This window comes from Pseudophryne corroboree, chromosome 3 (genome assembly GCF_028390025.1).
Source record: "Pseudophryne corroboree isolate aPseCor3 chromosome 3, aPseCor3.hap2, whole genome shotgun sequence".
Lineage (NCBI taxonomy): Eukaryota > Metazoa > Chordata > Amphibia > Anura > Myobatrachidae > Pseudophryne > Pseudophryne corroboree.
Window position 1 is genome coordinate 149,733,494 of NC_086446.1, and position 21,090 is coordinate 149,754,583.

The following is a 21,090-nucleotide window of genomic DNA, read 5'->3' on the forward strand; positions in this document are numbered from 1 at the left end:
CCTGATGTCTCGGGACACTATATAGTCCCCTTCTTCCTGGTTCGTTATCACTGCTCTGAGTGACTCCATCTTGATTTGAACCTTTGTAAGTGTTCAAATTTTTTTAGATTTAGAATAGGTCTCACCTAGCCTTCTGGCTTCAGTACCACAATATAATGTGGAATAATACCCCTTTTCTTGTTGTAGGAGGGGTAATTTGATTATCACCTGCTGGGAATACAGCTTGTGAATTGTTTCCCATACTGCCTCCTTGTCGGAGGGAGACCTTGGTAAACCAGACTTCAGGAGCCTGCGAAGGGGAAACGTCTCGACATTCCAATCTGTACCCCTGGGATACTACATGTAGGATCCAGGGGTCCTGTACGGTCCCAGCGTCATGCTGAGAGCTTGGCAGAAGCGGTGGAACGCTTCTGTTCCTGGGAATGGGCTGCCTGCTGCAGTCTTCTTCCCTTTCCTCTATCCCTGGGCAGATATGACTCTTATAGGGACGAAAGGACTGAGGCTGAAAAGACGGTGTCTTTTTCTGCAGAGATGTGACTTAGGGTAAAAACGGTGGATTTTCCAGCAGTTGCCGTGGCCACCAGGTCCGATGGACCGACCCCAAATAACTCCTCTTCCTTTATACGGCAATACACCTTTGTGCCGTTTGGAATCTGCATCACCTGACCACTGTCGTGTCCATAAACATCTTCTGGCAGATATGGACATCGCACTTACTCTTGATGCCAGAGTGCAAATATCCCTCTGTGCATCTCGCATATATAGAAAATGCATCCTTTAAATGCTCTATAGTCAATAAAATACTGTCCCTGTCAAGGGTATCAATATTTTTAGTCAGGGAATCCGACCAAGCCACCCCAGCTCTGCACATCCAGGCTGAGGCGATCGCTGGTCGCAGTATAACACCAGTATGTGTGTATATACTTTTTATGATATTTTCCAGCCTCCTGTCAGCTGGCTCCTTGAGGACGGCCCTATCTATAGACGGTACCGCCACTTGTTTTGATAAGCATGTGAGCGCCTTATCCACCCTAAGGGGTGTTTCCCAACGCGCCCTAACTTCTGGCGGGAAAGGGTATATCGCCCATAATTTTCTATCGGGGGGAACCCACGCATCATCACACACTTCATTTAATTTATCTGATTCAGGAAAAACTACGGTAGTTTTTTCACATCCCACATAATACCCTCTTTTGTGGTACTTGTAGTATCAGAAATATGTAACACCTCCTTCATTGCCCTTAACGTGTGGCCCTAATAAGGAATACGTTTGTTTATTCACCGTCGACACTGGATTCAGTGTCCGTGTCTGTGTCGACCGACTAAAGTAAACGGGCGTTTTAAAACCCCTGACGGTGTTTCTGAGACGTCTGGACCGGTACTAATTGTTTGTCGGCCGTCTCATGTCGTCAACCGACCTTGCAGCGTGTTGACATTATCACGTAATTCTCTAAATAAGCCATCCATTCCGGTGTCGACTCCCTAGAGAGTGACATCACCATTACAGGCAATTGCTCCGCCTCCGCACCAACATCGTCCTCATACATGTCGACACACACGTACCGACACACAGCACACACACAGGGAATGCTCTGATAGAGGACAGGACCCACTAGCCCTTTGGAGAGACAGAGGGAGAGTTTGCCAGCACACACCAAAAACGCTATAATTATATAGGGACAACCTTATATAAGTGTTTTCCCTTATAGCATCTTTTATATATTTCTAACGCCAAATTAGTGCCCCCCCTCTCTGTTTTAACCCTGTTTCTGTAGTGCAGTGCAGGGGAGAGCCTGGGAGCCTTCCCTCCAGTCTTTCTGTGAGGGAAAATGGCGCTGTGTGCTGAGGAGATAGGCCCCGCCCCTTTTTCGGCGGGCTCGTCTCCCGCTCTTTAATGGATTCTGGCAGGGGTTAAATATCTCCATATAGCCCCCGGAGGCTATATGTGAGGTATTTTTAGCCAAAAAAGGTTTTCATTTGCCTCCCAGGGCGCCCCCCTCCCAGCGCCCTGCACCCTCAGTGACTGCCGTGTGAAGTGTGCTGAGAGGAAATGGCGCACAGCTGCAGTGCTGTGCGCTACCTTAAGAAGACTGAGGAGTCTTCTGCCGCCGATTCTGGACCTCTTCTCGTTTCAGCATCTGCAAGGGGGCCGGCGGCGAGGCTCCGGTGACCATCCAGGCTGTACCTGTGATCGTCCCTCTGGAGCTAATGTCCAGTAGCCAAAGAAGCCAATCCATCCTGCACGCAGGTGAGTTCACTTCCTCTCCCCTAAGTCCCTCGTTGCAGTGATCCTGTTGCCAGCAGGACTCACTGTAAAATAAAAAACCTAAGCTAAACTTTTCTAAGCAGCTCTTTAGGAGAGCCACCTAGATTGCACCCTTCTCGGCCGGGCACAAAAATCTAACTAAGGCTTGGAGGAGGGTCATAGGGGGAGGAGCCAGTGCACACCACCTGATCCTAAAGCTTTACTTTTTGTGCCCTGTCTCCTGCGGAGCCGCTATTCCCCATGGTCCTTTCAGGAACCCCAGCATCCACTAGGACGATAGAGAAAATTATTTGTGTCCCATGGAAGGTGAAAAATGTGTGGTTGGTAACAAAACATGGTTCCCTCACACAACAATCAAAGGAATTGTAGCTGCAAAGATAAATGTGTGCTTCTGTTTAGATGGTCAATGGAATCCCATAGTTAGCAACCATTGACGTTCCCGATCCGATGGAAATACTTGTGGATTTTAATTTTTTGCCATCCATTGGATGCAGCTTTCTGATGCCCATCCGATGGCTGACAGGGCTTAGTTCAGGTTATGTGCACATACGCTATGCTTCAACTCTTTCTGCACACATAGTAGCCATCGATGGTTACACTAGAAAATGGTTTTGATGCAATGACAAAAGTAGCCATGACATCACTTGCTTGATGTCATCAATCATTCGATTCCGTGTTTCTCTATGAACAGATTCCATATTACCAAGATGTTATAGGTGGGTTACACTCACATGAAGAACAGTGTAACAGTGTAAGTGTAGTCAACTCACTCATACCAAAGATGGACTGGTGCAACCACATAATGATTTTATTAGGAGTTTTGGTAACACGACTACCAATATTACCCAGGTATGGATCAGCAAATCTACATGAAAAGGGTCTACAGTCATTAGGTCGACCACTAATGGTCGACGTGCATTAAGGTCGACATGACAAAAGGTAAACATTAGGAAAGGTCGACACATAAATAGGGTTGACACAGCATTTTAAAGGGTTTTTGGTGTCGTTTCATGGAAGCACATGGAACCCAAATTAGTATACCGCTTCGCTCGCTATGCTTTAGGCAGGTTACTATTCCCAATTGTAGTCCACGTGGATGGTAAGGTTTGGAAAAGTTGCCAAAATGCTTACATTAAAAAAAAAAAAAAAAAAGACCATTTGAACCTGTCAACTTTTTGTACCTGTCAACCTTTTTACATGTCAACATATTGACCGTATACATGTCGACCTTTTCATGGCCGACCTACAGCCCGGATACCATTATCCTTATGCAGGCTGCTACTGTGCTTTTCAAGTTCTAATGCTTTGCTCAGAGAAGATAATTCAGTGTCCATCTTTCTTGTCACAACCTTGTCTGTCTCTGCCCAAGCATACTTGCATATACTGTAATGGTATTGATGGTCTCAAGCTTCAGAGAGAGGCATGTGCTGCCCCCTCGAGGAAGAATACCAGGCTTGCTTAACAAATCATGGCCTGACAGGTTTATGCAGACACGTCAGTGTCTGCATAATCCAGACCAGAGTAGCAGACATGTTCCCTAAGACCACACCCCTCATAAACACAGGAGTTGGTGGGTCTGTGGGAACTCAGGGGGAAATTTACTAAAGCTTGGAAAGAGAGATAAAGTACCAACCAATCAGCCTCTATCATTTTACAGGCTGTTTGAAAAATTACAGTCCGGAGCTGACTGGTTGGCAGTTTTGCAGGCTTGGCAACCCAGTTCACACTCAGGTTCGAGAAGTGAGATAATGCTTTGCCGAAGTTTGGTAGCCCCCCCCCCCCCCCCCACCCCCACCCAATTTGCTAACATTTGTGGCCAAATAAAACCCTCTATAAAGTCCATCACAATGCTTTGTACAGTTGTCCTTACAGTAGCCTCACATGTAGTCCCTGAAAGCTGAAGCCGCTTTGGTGGGTGATCTGAATGGGAAATGCCATGAATTGCTCTTAATCAAAAGATAGCACAATCTGTTTATCCAAGGTCTTTGGGAAGAGAACATTGAACAGAAGGATTAAAAATATAGTACATAAAAAGGGATTGTAATACTGCAAGGCCTGGTAGTAGCTACATTACATACAAGTCACACGGCCTCAGGGGAGGATGTTCTACAATGCCCAGGGTCTCTCAGCTGACAACTGCTTTTCATAGTTCTTCAATGATTTTTTTGGGGGAATTAGAGTGTTACCCAGCCCTGGCTTTTTCCGCTTCCCCTTCTCAGTTTTCATTTCTTCCCCTTGTTCTTCCCCACCAGGCATAACATGGCCCCCTTTCCAGCTCTCTGCGGGCACCTCCCAGGCGTCATCGCCAGGCTCTCTCTCCTGAATTTCCCTCTGGGTAGACACAGCGGTCCCCTGAGGCAAGTCACTCCCGTGACTGTACTTGCATTTTGTTCCGTAGCGGCATCGCCCATCTCTCTCGTAAGCCAGACACACCCCTTTCCCAGCCTTTGCCCAATTGCCATCGCTCAGTTTGACGTGCCGCTCCAGGATGGTCCTTTGTGCCTGCTGCTGGTCTTGGAAGGGGTTTGCAAACACACTGCCAGAGCTCATAGCACTCTGTGTACCCAGGCGGGGTGCTGGGAGGCGGAAGGAAGGCAGGGGACAAGGGAGGGGTTTTAAGGTTTCTGCTGCCCTTTCCTTTTCACGATCATTTTCAGCCTCGTCCTCGCTGCTGGAGGCAGCGTCAGCAAATGGATTCAGTTTGGGGTGGGCGGTGCTGAAAGAGAAAATGCAGTAATAACTTATAAACACGGAAACAAAAAACTAGAGGCAAAGAAGGGCGTAAAACATCATTCCTGAGGAGCAACTATAATGACAGCAGTTTTCCACCTTCAAACAAATTACTGAGACCCCCTTCCCAATAATCCCACTTCTGTGGGGGTTTATCCTCGGGGCTCTCACACAAGTACTATTCAAGTAGCAAGAGAAGAATTAACTATTTATGTGGTGAAGATGAACCCTTAGGGGTTGCTTCACACTCTAGTTCTAACCCCTGTGGCAGGTCTTTGTGATGCCAGGTAAGTTTGGCCTTAAGCAACTCATTGAGCATCGGAATGCAGGGATAGAAAGCACACACAGCTAGTACATATTATGATGTTGCTCACCAAGCTGTATTCTCAACTGTGTCATCTTCATCTGAACCTGAGGAGTTGTATCCTGAGAGAAGCCCCAGAGAGGATGGAGTGGAGCTCATGACTATACACACAGCAATCACTGGCTGAATCTGGCAGAGAGACAAGACCTAGTTAACAAAGTACAAAGTTAGTACACCTTAATAAAGCATGCTCAGTGGTGGAAGCAGTTACAATACCGCTAGTTGGGATCCCGGAAGTCACAAACGATCCCGCTCAGTGCTGCTGTACACCCAGCCATTGTAAAATGTCTACTGCCTAACACAGGTGCAGTCCCTAGTGTGTCAGCTTTACATTACACTGTGCAGCGCCTGCAATCAAATCAACTCCATAAATAGGCAGCTTGGGGGGGGGGACTAAAGAAAAATGAAACAGCGCTACCTTAGAGGCCTGAGCCACCCATAGATGCTATGCTACATTCTGCGTTGTTTAACCAACCACAGGTATTGTTGTATGTGAACAGATATTAGAGTTATTGAGCGAAGAGAGAAAGGACAGGCATCACCTTCCCCAACATGGAACTCTGGCTACAACATTCAGATCTGTTCTGTGCCTACACCCGGTTGTCATGGGTGGAGAGAAACACACAAGATCCTTGCTCAGCGATAAGCAAAGATGACTGTTTGCTATGGCATATGTGCGATTTGCGAAAACCCGCTAAACACGGACGCATTCGGACCTGTGTGCAATTCAAAATCAGGCCCTTAGTATTTAAGTGGGTGTGGTTAATTGGGTCGACCCTAACTAGGTCGACAGTGAGGAGGTAGACACCTGAAATAGGTCGACATGGGAAAGGTTGATATGAAAAAAGGTCGACATGACTTTTTTTCTTTGGTGTAGTTTTCTGCGTAAAGTGTCCAGGAACCCCAATTAGTGCACCGTGTCCCCTCGCATGGCTCGCCATGTTTCGGCAAGATGTCTCGCTCTGCAACCGATGCGCATGGCACAGGTTACTATTCCCAATTGTAGTCCAAGTGGATTGTAAAGTAAGAAAAAGTGTTTTTTTTTAGAAAATGCATGTGGACCTTTCCATGTGTCGACCTACTGACCATGTCGAGCTAAGTGTGGTTGACCTAAAGACTGGATACCATTTAAGTTCTCTTCCCGGCAGCATAATTGTAGTTCTAATGATTTACATTTAACTGTTTTGCCAAGTCTGGCATTAGCTGGGATGTCTCATTTTGAGAGATTGGTCCTAATTCCCAGCTACAAGTAAAAAAAAAAAAAAAAAGTGCTGCAGACTGCAGTACACGCGCAACCCGCAGCTGCAGACCACTCCTCAGCACACACTCACATGCAGAGCTGACAGTGCGGCCACTCACCATGGGGAAACCTTCCAATAAGGAGGGGAGAAGGACTCTGCTGCGAGACGATCAGAGAGACCTGTCAGCGCAGCACTGATAGCTACAGCCCTGGTGTGGTCACAGGCTGGCTGCCAAAGAGTAAGTTTAACGATTTCTTTCAGCTGCTTGGTTAGCAGAGCATCATATCATCTCTGCATATGTCAGTATGCTACACACGCTGAGGGCATGCAGCAGGGAGCTCAGTCTGGCTGGCCACTGCCCACAGTGCACAAAGGAGATAACATAGATATTGCGTGCGCTTACTGTTGTTATTTGCCAGGGCTCAGACATCTTGTTGCAAGATACTCCCTATGAGAACCCATCAAGAGCTACCTCCACAGTTCCACTGTTATACAATACCCTGTTCTGTGTTTACAGTGCCATTACAGCACGCCAAGAACAAAGTATACAGATGTTAGGTGCAGATATTAAATGCAGATGTCTAAAACCTGCATATGACATGTATTAATGCTGCATGGGGAACACTATACACAAAGAGGCAACACTCACCACATAGGGGAGAGTGGTGAGTTTACCTGAGGCAGCAGCTGATTGGGCAAGTGAAGACTACCTTGTTTACTACTGATTGCAGGCTGTCTTCCATAGATGTGAAGAGTGGTTACCCAAGGGTATTCGGGCGCTCAGGGGACAAGGTGTTTCACCAAGCTGCTGCCTAGATACGGGGAGTCACCCCCACAAATGGATATACAATAGAGAACAATAGATGGACTGCTCCGATGCACTCTCTAGTGTCCCAGAACATATGTGTACACACAACAGCCTACTAGCTCATCTACAAAGGAGCAATGATGATGTTATATTATGCTGGGATGATACTGATACTGCAAGATGAAAAGCCAGGATGTAAGGGACTCAAACCAATTCTCTCAGGCACTGATTGAGTTAAATGATAGCTTGTAAGACTGTGCTTATTGATAACATGCCAGATGGGTGGGAGTGGGGGATATGGGTGGCTGAAGCACCAAGGACCACACACACACACCTAATATCCTGCTGAGATCTGTTGACTTTGTATTCTAATGTGTTTTGTTTATGCACATCATTCAAGATTTCTCTATCCAGCCAAGATGCTCTTTATTCACAAAAGAAGAGACATTATGTAATGTGAGTATGTATAGTCACTTGGCCTCTGTGCTGTTGGGATATCATTTGTATGTGAGAACTTAGTGGAGATTTAGAATGTTTTCGTGCTGTTATACAGTAAAACACTTATGCAGGGGTATGCCACTCCAGCTGCCGTGGAACTACATATCTCAGCATGCCCTGGCACAATATCAGCAGAGCAGCTTTCTGAGAACAAGCGAAATGCAGAGATGTACGTAAGAGATAGTAATGCTCATACTGCATGGCGGTCGCCACAGGTTACTATTCCAAATAGTTGGTGACATGGACCCAGGTGTTTATGGGAAAGGTCCTCGTCACGAAGGGTAACTAGGTTACTAGTCTAAATCCCTGTAGGTGTGAGGGAGGGTGATGCCAAACCCATCTGAGATAAATGAGCTACTAAAAAACAAGAGCTGATTTCAGTATTCAGTGAGGTCTATTTAGTTTATACCTTGGATTTCTGTCTGCTTCTTATCACAGCTAAAACACATTTTGGATATGCCTAATAAACGTTTGGGATATGACCGCACTAAGGAGTGCGTTACCTGACCAGGTCGTAACCCATATGTCCATGCTGCCATACTGTGTCCACCATCTGTATGTGGGAAACCTGACTTCCTCCTGCTGCGCCCCCCTGGGGGTAATGTTGCGGTCAGTAACCGCTTAGATCACTCCCGAAATTGCACACCAGAGAATGCCATGCAAGCGACACTCTGGGGTGCATACGCTGGGACTAAAAGTGGTAGGAGAGGAACATCGTTCTCCCCACCCAGCTCAACTATGCTGCATCAGGGGGGAACTGATGATCAGTTTCCTTGACCCACCCTCCACTGCGCTGTGCATATGGGGGAGGGGGTACACTATGTAGACAAAAGTGATTGGACACTGACAGCAAATAGATCAATGAGATTTTATCGACGTCAGTACTATGTAGGTCCTCCACGTGCAGTGATTACTGCAGACACCCTTCTTGGCAAACTGTGCACAAGTTCCTAGATAACAGCACTGAAGAAGGTCGAGTCAGTCTAGAATGCCCCTCTCGCTCCAATCCATCCTAGAGGTTCTCAGTGGGGTTATGATCTGGGCTGTGAGCTGGCCAGTCCATCCGGGTTACCAAATGTCCGGTATACCAGTCTAGCATCGCCCTGGAAACATAACATTGCGTAGACTACAATGATCCACTTTTCAAACTTGGTTAGTTCCTTCCAGCAAGCCATTTTGTTACCAAATTATCTAATCAGTGCCCCGTACCCGTTTTATACCTTCACAAACATGTGGCTTGAGAGGAGGGGGGTGTGCCTTCACTTTTGTCTACATAGTGTGTATGCTCATAGGGGGGATAATCTAGTATCAGTGCGGCTGGGAGAAGGGTAACAAAGCCACAATGGGGAGTGGGAAGTTATTTTATAGTGGGGGCCTAGGGACACTGGGGGGGGGGGGGGGGGGGGGAGGGAGAGGGGGTGCAAATCACTGCCCTATATATATTTAAATATAAATTAAAAATACCTTTTACATTTATTAAATTAAAAAAAAACTTTCTGAATGGTTTTGTTGAAAGTGGTGTCAAAATTCTAAAAGATCTGCGTAGCCAATTTTAACTCTTAACATTTTTCATAGGCAGGCTCCTAGACGTTGTATGTGTAATCTTGTTTTACAACACTGCCACTCAAAGAACTGTGATGTAATAAGGCAGATTTTGTTTTTATTTTTGGACAATAGCCCAGTAAAAAAAAAATAAGAATTTACTCACCGGTAATTCTATTTCTCGTAGTCCGTAGTGGATGCTGGGAACTCCGTAAGGACCATGGGGAATAGCGGGCTCCGAAGGAGGCTGGGCACTCTAGAAAGATCTTAGACTACCTGGTGTGCACTGGCTCCTCCCACTATGACCCTCCTCCAAGCCTCAGTTAGGTACTGTGCCCGGACGAGCGTACACAATAAGGAAGGATTTTGAATCCCGAGTAAGACTCATACCAGCCACACCAATCACACCGTACAACTCGTGATATGAAACACAGTTAACAGTATGAAACAATAGAGCCTCTCAACAGATGGCTCAACAATAACCCGATTTAGTTAACAATAACTATGTACAAGTAATGCAGATAAACCGCACTTGGGATGGGCGCCAGGCATCCACTACGGACTACGAGAAATAGAATTACCGGTGAGTAAATTCTTATTTTCTCTAACGTCCTAGTGGATGCTGGGAACTCCGTAAGGACCATGGGGATTATACCAAAGCTCCCAAACGGGCGGGAGAGTGCGGATGACTCTGCAGCACCGAATGAGAGAACTCCAGGTCCTCCTCAGCCAGGGTATCAAATTTGTAGAATTTTGCAAACGTGTTTGCCCCTGACCAAGTAGCTGCTCGGCAAAGTTGTAAAGCCGAGACCCCTCGGGCAGCCGCCCAAGATGAGCCCACCTTCCTTGTGGAATGGGCATTGACAGATTTTGGCTGTGGCAGGCCTGCCACAGTATGTGCAAGCTGAATTGTACTACAAATCCAACGAGCAATAGTCTGCTTAGAAGCAGGAGCACCCAGCTTGTTGGGTGCATATAGGATAAACAGCGAGTCAGATTTTCTGACTCCAGCCGTCCTGGAAACATATATTTTCAGGGCCCTGACAACGTCTAGCAACTTGGAGTCCTCCAAATCCTTAGTAGCCGCAGGCACCACAATAGGCTGGTTCAGGTGAAACGCTGACACCACCTTTTGGAGAAACTGGGGACGAGTCCTCAATTCTGCCCTATCCATATGGAAAATCAAATAAGGGCTTTTACAAGACAAAGCCGCCAATTCTGATACTCGCCTGGCAGAAGCCAAGGCCAATAACATAACCACCTTCCATGTGAGATATTTCAGATCCACGGTTTTTAGTGGTTCAAACCAAAGTGATTTTAAGAAAACTCAACACCACGTTGAGATCCCAAGGTGCCACAGGAGGCACAAACGGGGGCTGACTATGCAGCACTCCTTTTATAAATGTCTGAACTTCAGGTACTGAAGCTAGTTCTTTTTTTGAAAGAAAATCGACAGAGCCGAGATCTGTACCTTAATGGAACCCAATTTAAGGCCCATAGTCACTCCTGCTTGCAGGAAATGCAGAAATCGACCTAGTTGAAATTCCTCTGTTGGGGCCCTTTCGGCCTCACACCATGCAACATATTTTCGCCATATGCGGTGATAATGAGTTGCTGTAACCTCTTTCCTGGCTTTAGTAAGCGTAGGAATTACTTCCTCCGGAATACCCTTTTCCTTCAGGATCCGGCGTTCAACCGCCATGCCGTCAAACGCAGCCGCGGTAAGTCTTGGAACAGACAGGGCCCCTGCTGCCGCAGGTCCTGACTGAGTGGCAGAGGCCATTGGTCCTCTGATATAAATTCTTGAAGTTCTGGGTACCAAGCTCTTCTTGGCCATCCACGAGTATTGTTCTTACTCCTCGCCTTCTTATTATTCTCAGTACCTTTGGTATGAGAGGCAGAGGGGAGAACACCTAAACCGACTGGTACACCCACGGTGTTACCAGAGCGTCCATAGCTATCGCCTGAGGGTCCCTTGACCTGGAGCAATATCTTTTATAGCTTTTTGTTAAGGCGGGACGCCATCATGTCCACCTGTGGCCTTTCCCAATGGTGTACAATACTATTGGAAGACTTCTGGAGGAAGTCCCCATTCTCCCGGGTGGAGGTCGTGTCTGTCGAGAAGATCTGCTTCCCAGTTGTCCACTCCGGGAATGAACACTGCTGACAGTGCTAACACATGATTTTCCGCCTATCGGAGAATCCTTGTGGCTTCTGCCATCGCCATCCTGCTTTTTGTGCCGCCCTGTTGATTACATGGGCGACTGCCGTGATGTTGTCTGATTGGATCAGTACCGGCTGGTTTTGAAGCAGAGGCCTTGCTGGCCTCAGGGCATTGTAAATGGCCCTCAGATCCAGAATATTTATGTGTAGGGAAATAACCTGACTTGACCAAAGTCCCTGGAAGTTTCTTCCCTATGCGACTGCCCCCCAGCCTCAAAGGCTGGAATCCATGGTCACTAGGACCTAGTCCTGTATGCCGAACCTGCGGCCCTCTTGAAGATGGGCACTCTGCAGCCACCACAGTAGAGATACCCTGGTCCTTGGAGACAGGGTTATCAGCCTATGCATCGGAAGATGCGATCCGGACCACTTGTCCAACAGGTCCCTCTGAAAAGTTCTTGTATGGAACCTGCCTAATGGGATTGCTTCGTAAGAAGCTACCATTTTTCCCAGGACTCGCGTGCAATGATGCACCGCTACCTATTTTGGTTTCAGGAGGTCTCTGACTAGAGATGACAACTCCTTGGCTTTCTCCTCCGGGAGAAACACTATTTCTGGTTTATGTCCAGAACCATCCCCAGGAACAGTAGACGTGTCATAGGAACCAGCTGTGACTTTGGACTGTTTAGAATCCACCTATGCTGTTGTAGCACTTTCCAAAATAGTGCTACCCCGACTACCAACTGCTCCTTGGACCTCGCCCTTATAACGAGATTGTCCAATTACGGGATAATTACAACTCCCTTTTTTTGAAGGAGTATCATCATTTCGGCCATTACCTTGATAAAACACCCTCGGTGCCATGTACAGTCCAAACGGCAGTGTCTGGACTTGGTAATGGTAATCCTGTACCACAAATCTGAGGTACTCCTGGCGAGGATGGTAAATGGGGACATGCAGGTAAGCATCCTTGATGTCCCGGGATACCATGTAATCCCCCTCGTCCAGGCTTGCAATAACCGCCCTGAGCGATTCCATCTTGAACTTGAATTTTTTTATGTTCAAGGATTTTAAATATAAAATGGGTCACACCGAACCATGCGGTTTCGGTACCCCAACCCGTGTGGAATAGTAACCCCGTCCTTGTTGAAGTAGGGGCACCTTGAGTATTACCTGCTGGGAATACCGCTTATTAATTGCCTCTAGCACAGCCTCCCTGCTTGAGGGAGTTGTCAGCAAGGCATATTTTAGGAAACGGCTGGGGGGAGACATCTCTAATTCCAGCTTGTACCCCTGAAATACTACTTGGAAGAAACAGGGATCCACCTGTGAGCGAGCCCACTAATTGCTGAAATTTTTGAGGCGGCCCCCCACCGTACCTGGCTACACCTGTGGAGCACCCGCGTCATGGTGTGTACTCACAGGAGGCGGGGGAAGAATCTTGATTCTGGGAACAGGCTGACTGGTGCAGCTTTTTCCCTCTACCCTTGTCTCTGTACAGAAAGGAAGCGCCATTTGACCCGCTTGCTTTTCTGAAGCCGAAAGGACTGTACCTTTTTCTGTGAGGAAACCTGAGGTAAAATTATTTCTTCCCAGCAGTTGCTGTGGATACGAGGTCCCAGAGACCATCCCCAAATAATTCCTCACTCTTATAAGGCTCTCTATGCGCTTTTTAAGTCAGCATCACCTGTCCAGTGACAGGTCTCTAATACCCTCCTGACAGAATGGACATTACATTTATTTTGGATGCCAGCCGGCAAAATATCCCTCTGTGCATCCCCCATATATAAGACAACGTCTTTAATATGTTTTTATGTTTGCCAACTATTATCCCTGTTTGACAGGGTCACCAACCACGCTGCAGCAGCACTATCTGCAGGTCTCAGTCTAGTACCTGAGTGTGTAAATACAGACTTCAGGATAGCCTCCTGTTTTTTTTATCAACCGGTACCTATTAAAGTGGCCGTATCCTAAGACGGCAGTGCCACCTTTTTTGACAAACGTGTGAGCGCCTTATCCACCCTAGGGGATATCTCCCAGCGTAACTTATCCTCCTGGCGGGAAAGGGTACGCCATCAGTAACTTTTTATAAATTACCAGTTTCTTAACGGGGGAACCCACGCTTTTCACACACTTCATTTATTCATCTGATGGGGGAACAAAACACTGCCTGTTTTTTCTCCCCAAACCTAAAACCCATTTATAGAGGTTAAAGTCAGAAATGTATAACACATTTTTTATTGCCGGGATCAAGTCACGGATTGGATTGTGTATATGTCTCCACCTTGTCGACACTGGAGTCAGACTCCGTGTCGACATCTGTGTCTGCCATCTGAGAGAGCGGGCGTTTTTGAGCCCCTGATGGCCTTTGAGACGCCTGGGCAGGCGCGGGCTGCGAAGCCGGCTGTCCCACAGCTGTTACGTCATCCACCCTTTTATGTAAGGAGTTGACACTGTCGGTTAATACCTTTTACCTCTCTATCCACTCTGGTGTCGGCCCCACAGGGGGCGACATCACATATATCGGCCTCTGTTCCGTCACCATATAAGCCTCCTCATTCAACATGTCGACACAGCCGTACCGACACACCGCAGACACACAGGGAATGCTCTAAACGAGGACAGGACCCACAAAAGCCCTTTGGGGGGACAGAGTGAGAGTATGCCAGCACACACCAGAGCGCTATATACTGCAGGGACTAACTGAGTTATGTCCCCTATAGCTTTATATCTATATATATAATGTATACTGCGCCTAAATTTAGTGCCCCCTCTCTCTTTTTTTAACCCTTGTAGACTGCAGGGGAGAGCCAGGGAGCTTCCCTCCAACGGAGCTGTGAGGGAAAATGGCGCCAGTGTGCTGAGGAGATAGGCTCCGCCCCTTTTTCGCGGCCTATTCTCCCGTTTTTTATGGACTTCTGGCATGGGGTATTTACCTCATATATAGCCCCTGGGGCTATATATTGAGGTATTTTTGCCAGCCAAGGTGTTTTTATTGCTGCCTCAGGGCGCCCCCCCCCAGCGCCCTGCACCCTCAGTGACCGGAGTATGAAGTGTGTGAGAGGAGCAATGGCGCACAGCTGCAGTGCTGTGCGCTACCTTGGTGAAGACTGAGTCTTCATGCCGCCGATTTTCCGGACCATCTTCTTGCTTCTGGCTCTGTAAGGGGGACGGCGGCGCGGCTCCGGGACCGAACATCAAGGCTGGGCCTGCGGTCGATCCCTCTGGAGCTAATGGTGTCCAGTAGCCTAAGAAGCCCAATCCGGCTGCAAGCAGGCGAGTTCGCTTCTTCTCCCCTTAGTCCCTCGCTGCAGTGAGCCTGTTGCCAGCAGGTCTCACTGAAAAGAACAAATTCTAAGACTATAACTTTCTAAGAGCTCAGGAGAGCCCCTAGTGTGCATCCAACCTCGGCCGGGCACGAAATCTAACTGAGGCTTGGAGGAGGGTCATAGTGGGAGGAGCCAGTGCACACCAGGTAGTCTAAGATCTTTCTAGAGTGCCCAGCCTCCTTCGGAGCCCGCTATTCCCCATGGTCCTTACGGAGTTCCCAGCATCCACTAGGACGTTAGAGAAATTAAAAAAACTATTATATTTTGCATGCCACTGCCTGGAACAGAGCCTGCCTTCCTACTATATAATTGATGAGTTAGGTGAAAGGAAGACAGGGAAATTTCCTCGGTAAAATAGTTATCATAGATAATCCATAATGTAAGGTCACAAAGGGAGGTGTATCAAGCATTGGAGAGAGATCAAGTGGCAACCAATCACAATCTAATTTCAAAGACTGTGTTAAATACATTACAGTTAGAAGCTGGTTGCTTTTATCTTTCTCTCCAAGGCTGGATACATCTCACCCACAGTATCGCTACTATGTGTGTATACGAGGGGTCTGCAATAAGTTTCCGGAAGTGCAGGGCACAGGTGGAGTAGACACAATCAGACTCTATGGTTGTGAACTGTGATCTCTGACTACAGTTCATGTGAAATGTCAGGGCACATAATCGTATATAATCTGCACAGGATGCGGTCAATTTACCTACAATCAAAATCCAGACAGTCAAAATACCGACAGCCATTGACCAACGGTCAAAATACAGACATTTAAAATACAGACAGATGACATTTAAAATGTCAACAAGGTACAGTCAACATGAGTTTTTCATTGAAACAGACTTGTTCATACTTTACCATCCATCCCAGTGGACCTCGAAAAGGAATACAATAGTGTGCCGAGCGCAGCAAGTCACCGTGCTCGAAGCATGGCGAGTGCTGCGAGCTATGCGAGGGACGTGGTACACTTATACGGTGTCCATGTCGACACACAAAAAAAAAACAATTAAACTTGTGTTGACCTTTTGGTAGGTCGACATTTTAAATGTCGGTATTTTGACCATCAGTCAATTGTTGGTATTTTGTCCGTCTGGATTTTGATTGTAGGTATTAAATAATAAACCCAAGCAGCACTGCACACCGAAGTCAGCATGTTCACTTCCTCACAAACTTGTTATGGAGCTCAACAGAAGTTACTGGAGAGCCAAGATCATCTATGACCACAACAGTGGTCTGGGACAGCAGGAGAGTTTTGACCGTCTGCAAGCTGCTTTTGGGGAGGAAGCACCGTCCTGAATCACTTGCGTTCCAGTGGTTTGCAGAATTTCGGTGTAAGGGCAGTCCCTGAAAGACGAGTGACCTGTGTTCGCTATCACCAAACACAACGTTGCTGCCATGCAGTCCATATTTGAGGTGGACGCCACGGTGACCATGGCTCAGTTAGAGAAAGATTGTCATCTCATCCAGATATATCCACTTGATACTCCACGATAAGCTTGGTATCAGCAAGGTTTCTGCATGCTAGATGCCCCATCAGCTGACTCAAAACCAGCAGGAGGCTCGGGTAACTTGGTACCGAAACATACTGGCTAGGTTTGATGGCGGACGCTCAAACTCTGGAAGATCATCAGCAGCAATGAATCCTGGATCTACAGTTTCGACCCGGAGACCAAACAACAGTCGGCACAGTGGACCCCAGTTGGAGGTGCGCTACCACAGAAGTTCCGATGTGAGTGCAGCGTGCCCATTTTTGTGGCCAAGACTGGTCATGTAGCTACCATACCACTCGTGCAGCACTGGGGACTTGTACGCCAACCAATGCCTGCCGGAAGTCATTTCCAGGCACTGTGCAAGAACTCGCGCTCATGGTGCCCTTCTCCATCATGACAACACACCTGCCCACAAGTCCAGGAAAGTGGTGGATTTTCTGACCCATGAATGCATCCAGGAACTTGGTCATCCACTGTACAGTACAGACCTGGCCCCCTGCGACTTCTTTGTGTTCCCAAAACTCAAGCGCAAAACGTGTGGGATTCATTTCGAGTCACCGGAAGCTGCAATGGAGACCATGTAGAAGACATACCTACTTTAGACTGGTCCAGTTGCTTCACCAAGTGGTTTGATCGCATGCAACTTTGCACAGACTACTCTGGCAAATACTTTGAAAAAATGTAATGTTCACTTTGTAAATATAATACTTTTTGTGTATCCGGAAACTTACTGCACACCCCTCGTAAGATAGGTAAGTGTCATTAATCACAGTGTTAGACCTGCCTATAGATACTGCACTAGCATGACAAACACTAGTAAGATGGAAATAATTGGTGCCAGTGGGTAAGAGGTCTAATACGGAATTCTATGAATGTATATTACACAAACGCAATACCCAAATCTAAGACTGCATTTATTTATACATAGGATTTGTATATTACTATGTCTGATTGGGTGTGATATGATTGGCCGGCTATTGGGATCCCGGAGCCCAGCATACCGGCGCCGAGATACCGACTGCCAGAATGCTAACAGCGAGGCGAGCGCAAAAGAGCCCCTTGTGGGCTCGCTGCGCTAGCTACACTGCGGGCACGGTGGCACGATACACGCACCACGCTATTTATATTCCCTCCAGGAGTGTTGTGGACATCCCACGAGGGAAAATAGTTGTCTGTATCCCGGTGGTCAGGATCTCGACGCCAGTATGCTGAGCGTCGGGATCCTGACAGCCGGTATATCGAGTGTCACCCTGTCTGATCATGTACCACTTGATTGAGATTGATGATTTAATATGGCACATTGCAGCACGTGATCACCTCTGGATCACTTTATGATGGTCATAACATGATCATAGCAGACCTGCCAACCTGCATGGTAAAATGCAAAGGCGTTTCTTTTCCCCTTGTGCTGTACCCTACATTGGGGGAGATTTATCAAAGCTTGGAGAGAGATAAAGCACAAACCAATCAGCTTGTAACTAACATTTTTCAAACACAGCCTGTAACATGACAGTTAGATAAAGTGTTAACCAGTCAGCACCTAACTGTCATGTTACAGGCTGGGCTTGAGAAATGTTAGTTACAAGCTGATTGGTTTGTGCTTTATCTCTCTCCAAGCTTTGATAAATCTCCCCCATTGTACTCTGTGCATGTCCTTTTCAATTGCAGTGCGCATGCTAAGTATTCCCTTTTACATCACAATAATTTTCAACTTCGTAGATCTGTCAGAATGTTATATAACTCTGAATTATTGCCATCTATCATAAGGTTCATCTCTGTTCCCAAAGGTGACCAAATACAAACATTTTTCCCCAAAGCTGAAGGTGCAGGAAAACCTGAGTCTGACTAGGAAAAAACTTTCCCTTAAAAATCAGGTATTATGACCTTTTCAGCTTATTTTTGTTTCGATGTACCTAATTCGGGGTGTGGTTCGTTGGGTCGACAGTAACTAGGTCGACACTCATTAGGTCGACATGAGTTTTGTAAAAAAAAAAAAAAATTGGTGTCGTTTTCTTCGTCACGTTACTATTCCCAATCGTAGTCCAAGTGGATCGTAAAGTATGAAAAAGTTCAAAAAATTTAAGAAAAAAAAAACAAATGTGAAAAATTCATGTCGATCTTTTCAAGTGTCGACCTTTGCTATGTCGACCTAATTGCTGTCGACCTAAAGACCGGATACCCCTCATTCTGTTAGCGGTCATGTTATGTAAGTACCACAACATTTTATGTGCACATTTTAATGGAAATTTGACCAAGAAAACCAAGTAACGACTAGGAAATCTGAATGTGATCATTTATCCCCTATGGTAGTATAGCCCTCTGTCGAAGTCAGAAAAATGTCTTAATGCACACTGCCATATTTGCACCGCACACTGGTCCGTGCTGCGCATGCGTACGCTCTCCCGTGGAAGCGCATACCCGCAATAGCGTGCACTCGCACGCGCAGTATGCGCATTTACGGTAGAGTTTATGTGATCGTAGCGTGCGACTCATTCGTTACAAATATTCACAATTAATGTATTTCATAGATCATGTTCCCCTCAATAGTTTCTGTAAGTTTGGTTTAGATAGAATGTCCCTGAGCGGAGGAATCCCTCTTTGTATTGCACGAAGGGTCTAACAGGAGTCATACAGCAGTGTTTGATACCCATCGGAAGAGTATTTAATTAGCAATATTCCGGTGTTGATTTGGAGCGTATTAATCGCTCGTGCGAATAGTTATGGACATAAGAAGTTTATGTCCATTTCTATGATTTGCACATACTCAGGTATGCGGCGGGAAACCCAGTTCCCCACCCACCTGAGCTGTTGGAAATCAGCACAGCCCACCTGTATGAATCAACCTATGACCTTTGGTTACAGTACAGGGCCGAATTCCTGTGTCCAATAAACTGTAGGATTGTAGGGACTAGGAGATTGCATTGTGTGTGGGGCATAAATAGGCAGACCGACCACATCCAGCTCTCACTCTCTCATCAACGGTTATCTGCTGATAATCGGGAGCTGGATATCGAGGCGCTGGCGATCATACCCTTTGTGCGTAAGTTCTCTCCGTAATCATTGTCTTTCTGTGAGCCAATTCCTCTCTCTCTCTCTGTGTCTATCTCTCTCTCTCTCTATTTTCTCTTTTCTCTCATATCTCCCCTAGACTAAACTTTATAGTATTGTATTGTATTGTGTTAGACCAGGATAGTATTGTAGTTTATCCCTTAGTTAGGTGTTTGGTTAGGAAGTCTTTGTTATATTGTAGTGTATCATTTGTACTGTGTTACTCTTTTACAAGTATACTAGATATAATACAGATAATAGGCTTTGGAACCCTAAATCAGTATTTGTGTATTTACTATAGTGTTAAGTGTTCATTTGAGCGTCGGTGACGCTCAAACAGCTTTGTAGGTAGTCAGGTTACACAAGGTTGCATTTACACCCTGTACTCACATTAAGGTATTCTGTGTGTTTCATTGGTATAAGGTTTAATATCAAGGTAAAGTGTTGTAAGCGTCTGCATCGCTGGTGACCTCCTCGTGGTCTCTAGCGTACACTACGTAACAGCGAATCTTTCCCCTAGACTTAACCAATAACGTGTCCTGTGATCACTGGGCCGCGAGCGAACGTGACGCTTGAGCGTCTCGCCTACGGCTGAGCGATCGCTACGCAGATAGCGTACCATTACGGTACTTCTTAAGTAAACAGCGTACAGTGTTCTTAGCTTCATAAGGGTTGGTTATACGACAAAGGAATTTAGCATTGTCAATTGCGGGCTCGCCCGGTCCTTTTCACATCTGCACTAGGTAGATCAGCAGACTTTATCCCCCAGCAAAAGGGTGGGAGGTTGTCTCGCAGTTGCTGACGGGATAAGCGTCTGCTTCGCTTAGGTAAAGAGTGCTGAAGGAACCCGGTAACCGGAAGTAAGAACAAAACGCTTGTGTCTTTTTAAAACTGTTTATTTTTTTTCTTTTGTCTTGCATACGCACGCATATATACCTGCATTTCTTTTCACTTGTGTATTTCATTTTTCGTATATCACTATTCCTGTTTGCCACATTTTTATAGTTGATAGAAAGGGCTAAAAGGAGATTTGCTGTTATTTAATAATAGAGGTAATAGTTAAAGTATAGAACAACACACGGCTTGTCCGAGAGACGAGGCAGCCAGTGTGCAGTGTGGATTGCGGTAGATGATCAGGGATCATCTACATTGATAAAATATATATTGTGTTACGGTGGATCCTTTGCATTGCGTACACGTGTCGCTAACAAAGACTAGCGTACGCAATCCAAAAGGCAGACGCACGCAGCGTACATTACGCAACGTAGCGTCTGGTTACGCCCACGTAGCTCAAGTTGTGATAAAGTTGGATTTTTAGCGCAAAGCGATAATTAACGCACAGCGATAAATAACGCGAAGCGGTAAATAACGCAAATCTATTTTTGGAAAATCTGAAATTTAGTTTAACAGATCCTGCTCCTAATTGGTAACACACTTGGCCTGAAGACAATTTCTGCGCAGAAATAGATATAGAAACAAAAGTGTACATGTGTTGAGTGAGTGTGTTTTGTATACAAAAGTTTATACAATTTTAAAGGTGGAACCAAAAGGAAAGTCGGGTACTCGTAAAGGGACATACGTGTAAGTGACATATACGGTGGCTAGGGAGG

The 21,090-nt window shown here is 46.4% G+C and overlaps 2 protein-coding genes across 5 annotated transcripts in view; one reads left to right on the forward strand and one right to left on the reverse strand.

Annotated features, from left to right (window-relative positions):
- Window positions 1–3,050: 3,050 nt before the first annotated feature.
- The window catches only part of LOC135054970 (uncharacterized), a 37,836-nt gene continuing 19,796 nt past the window's right edge, over window positions 3,051–21,090 (reverse strand). For 2 of the 3 annotated variants that reach the window (XM_063958481.1, XM_063958483.1), the window contains 2 exons: window positions 5,371–5,489; window positions 3,051–4,982 (listed from right to left, as the gene is read on the reverse strand). In XM_063958481.1, the coding sequence (XP_063814551.1) occupies window positions 4,373–4,982; window positions 5,371–5,459 (699 nt within the window). In that variant the 5' untranslated portion in view covers window positions 5,460–5,489 and the 3' untranslated portion in view covers window positions 3,051–4,372. Of the gene's footprint in view, window positions 4,983–5,370; window positions 5,508–21,090 lie in introns of all 3 variants that reach the window. The other variant, XM_063958482.1, reaches the window with a different exon arrangement.
- LOC135054972 (ciliary neurotrophic factor-like) overlaps window positions 6,681–21,090 on the forward strand; it is a 71,536-nt gene continuing 57,126 nt past the window's right edge. Inside the window, exons 1-2 of one of the 2 annotated variants that reach the window (XM_063958487.1) lie at window positions 6,681–6,839; window positions 18,220–18,306. The gene's annotated coding sequence lies outside the window, so the exon portion shown is untranslated. The remainder of the gene's footprint in view (window positions 6,840–18,219; window positions 18,307–21,090) is intronic. The other variant, XM_063958486.1, reaches the window with a different exon arrangement.